Below are 2188 nucleotides of genomic sequence, written 5' to 3'. Positions count from 1 at the left end.
CTGACAGATTCGATAACTGATCCAGCCAATCAACAGAACCAAGCTCATTGTTAAGTGCAGGATAGTTTGCTCTCCAAAAGTTGTGTCTAGGATTGTATTTTGATTTGAGGAATTTAATATCTCGACAGTTATTTAGTGATATTAATAGACATGGATGATAAGAATCGATTCTGGATAAGCTATCGTCTGACTTATAGACAGATATTATACTATTGGATAAATTACTTATGACTAGGTCTAATACTTTCGAATTACAATTCCTAAACTCATTAAACTGATTTAGACTATTAGATGATAAAAAATCTATCAAATTGTGACCCAAAGAACAGTTGTAATCAGATGGAATCAATACATCGCTGTGTGAAGTCCTATTCCAATTTATGAAACCGAGATTGAAGTCACCTACTACTATAACATTATCAGCAGTACACAATACTCTATCCAAGCTATTTAAGAATATATTCAATGTTCCGATATTAACGGGCGGGGGAAGGTACACAATACAAATAGCTAACTTAATTGTCTTACCATTCAACAATACCTCAGTCATGACCCACAGATCCTCGCACTCCGATTCCCAATTTTGAATGCGATACGATGGAGTGTCGCGTGATATTGCTAAAAGGACTCCACCGCCATCGTTCTTAATATAATTTTGTCGATCTCTTCGGTATACTACATATCTTGAATCGAATATTTCGCTATCAGCTATACTGCTATTAAGCCATGTTTCGGTAAATGCAATAGATTTGTAGTCATGCTGTAGGATTTCGTTATACACATCATTGGTTTTGGTACGAAGACCACGGACATTTTGGTAGTACATATCGAATTTTAAGTAAAAAAAAATATAAAAACATTTTAAGTTAAGTTACTAACTAATAATATTAAGACTATCCCTGTTGCGTATTTGAAAGGCTTGACTGGATACGTCTTTGCGGACATAGATCTTGCCGTTCCTGATCCAAACGAACTTATAGTTTTTCTCGCGAGCTCTGATCCGGGCTGCTGCGTGAAGCGATTTATTAGTCGGTGTCAAGTGTTCTGATACAAAAACAGGGCTGGGTGCTCCACCAATACCTAAATGATGAGAATTTAGTTTGGCATCAGAATTATTTTTATTGAAATTTGACACAGCAGCAATAACTGCATCGCGGTGTTGTATATTACGCAGTTTTACTATAACAGAGCGAGGTCTTGAATCATCCTTATTCAATTTCTGGACACGAGTGACAAACAAGATATCTGCAGGAGCAATGGGGTTATCAACTGTCTTGACTAATTGGCCAATTGTATTCAATAAATTTTCAGATTTATGTTCAGGAATGCCGTTTATTTCCAAGTTGTTTTCCCTCATATGCTGTTCTATTGTATGAAGTCTACTTGTTAAATCTTTTACTGACGTCTTCAGGAAAAGGTTATCTGCTTTAAGATCGTTTATAATAGAAGATTTTTCTTCCAGCTGAGTTTTAATATTCTCAAATTGTGTATTAATAAATTCTAGACTTTCATGAAAAGAGCTTATCTGCTTCTGTATATCTCCTAATTGAACCAACACTGACGACTCCAAGGCTTCCTTTAATATTACGCGCAGTCGATTTTCTGTAATGTAACAGTCCGCAGTGCCGGTAATATTTTCCAGGTGTTGAGACTTATTGAAAGCTGAAGCAGCAACTGCACTGTCACTACCTGCGATATTTGAATCACTTGACGCCAGTTTACTTTTACAGGTACCGCATTTCCAAGACGATTTATGTTCTGGTATCATCAATCTAAAAAAATGGCGGCTCATATCTGCGCATTCTATATCGTACTTAGAGTTACAGAAGTGACAGGTCAAGAAGTCTTTAGTTTTTATAATATTTTGACATGTTGCACATTTAATCGGAGGAGCCATTATTGATGGGAGGTGTAAGTTGTAACATACTAAAATATAACCGAAATCTGAAACCTGACCCTGAAATCTGTGTCCGCTTCGCGTGAAATGCCCCATTATTATATATAAATAGGAATGTAACTCTTTAGTCTTTCTGTAGGTAGGTCTGTTTCTTTTTCCCGCCTCAACCACTGAACCGACATGGATGAAATTAGTTTTATCCCGGAAATTCCACGGGAACCCTTCTTCTTGTCGTGGGCGGATAGCTAGATAATAATAAAATAATATAAGCATATTCACTGAAAATACCTC

The 2188-nt window shown here is 36.4% G+C and overlaps 1 protein-coding gene across 1 annotated transcript; it reads right to left on the bottom strand.

The window, feature by feature from the left end:
- Positions 1-832: 832 nt before the first annotated feature.
- LOC149904789 (uncharacterized) lies at positions 833-1768 on the bottom strand. Its single transcript, XM_090107096.1, has one exon. It carries the CDS (start codon positions 1766-1768, stop codon positions 875-877), a length of 894 nt encoding a protein of 297 aa, XP_089963222.1. The 3' UTR covers positions 833-874.
- Between the last annotated feature and the right edge of the window lie 420 nt (positions 1769-2188).

This window comes from Colias eurytheme, chromosome 11, assembly GCF_061535395.1.
Source record: "Colias eurytheme isolate Ceu_HAF_F1 chromosome 11, ilColEury1 Martin Lab GWU primary, whole genome shotgun sequence".
NCBI lineage: Eukaryota > Metazoa > Arthropoda > Insecta > Lepidoptera > Pieridae > Colias > Colias eurytheme.
This window is presented reverse-complemented; position numbering and strand designations above follow the sequence as displayed.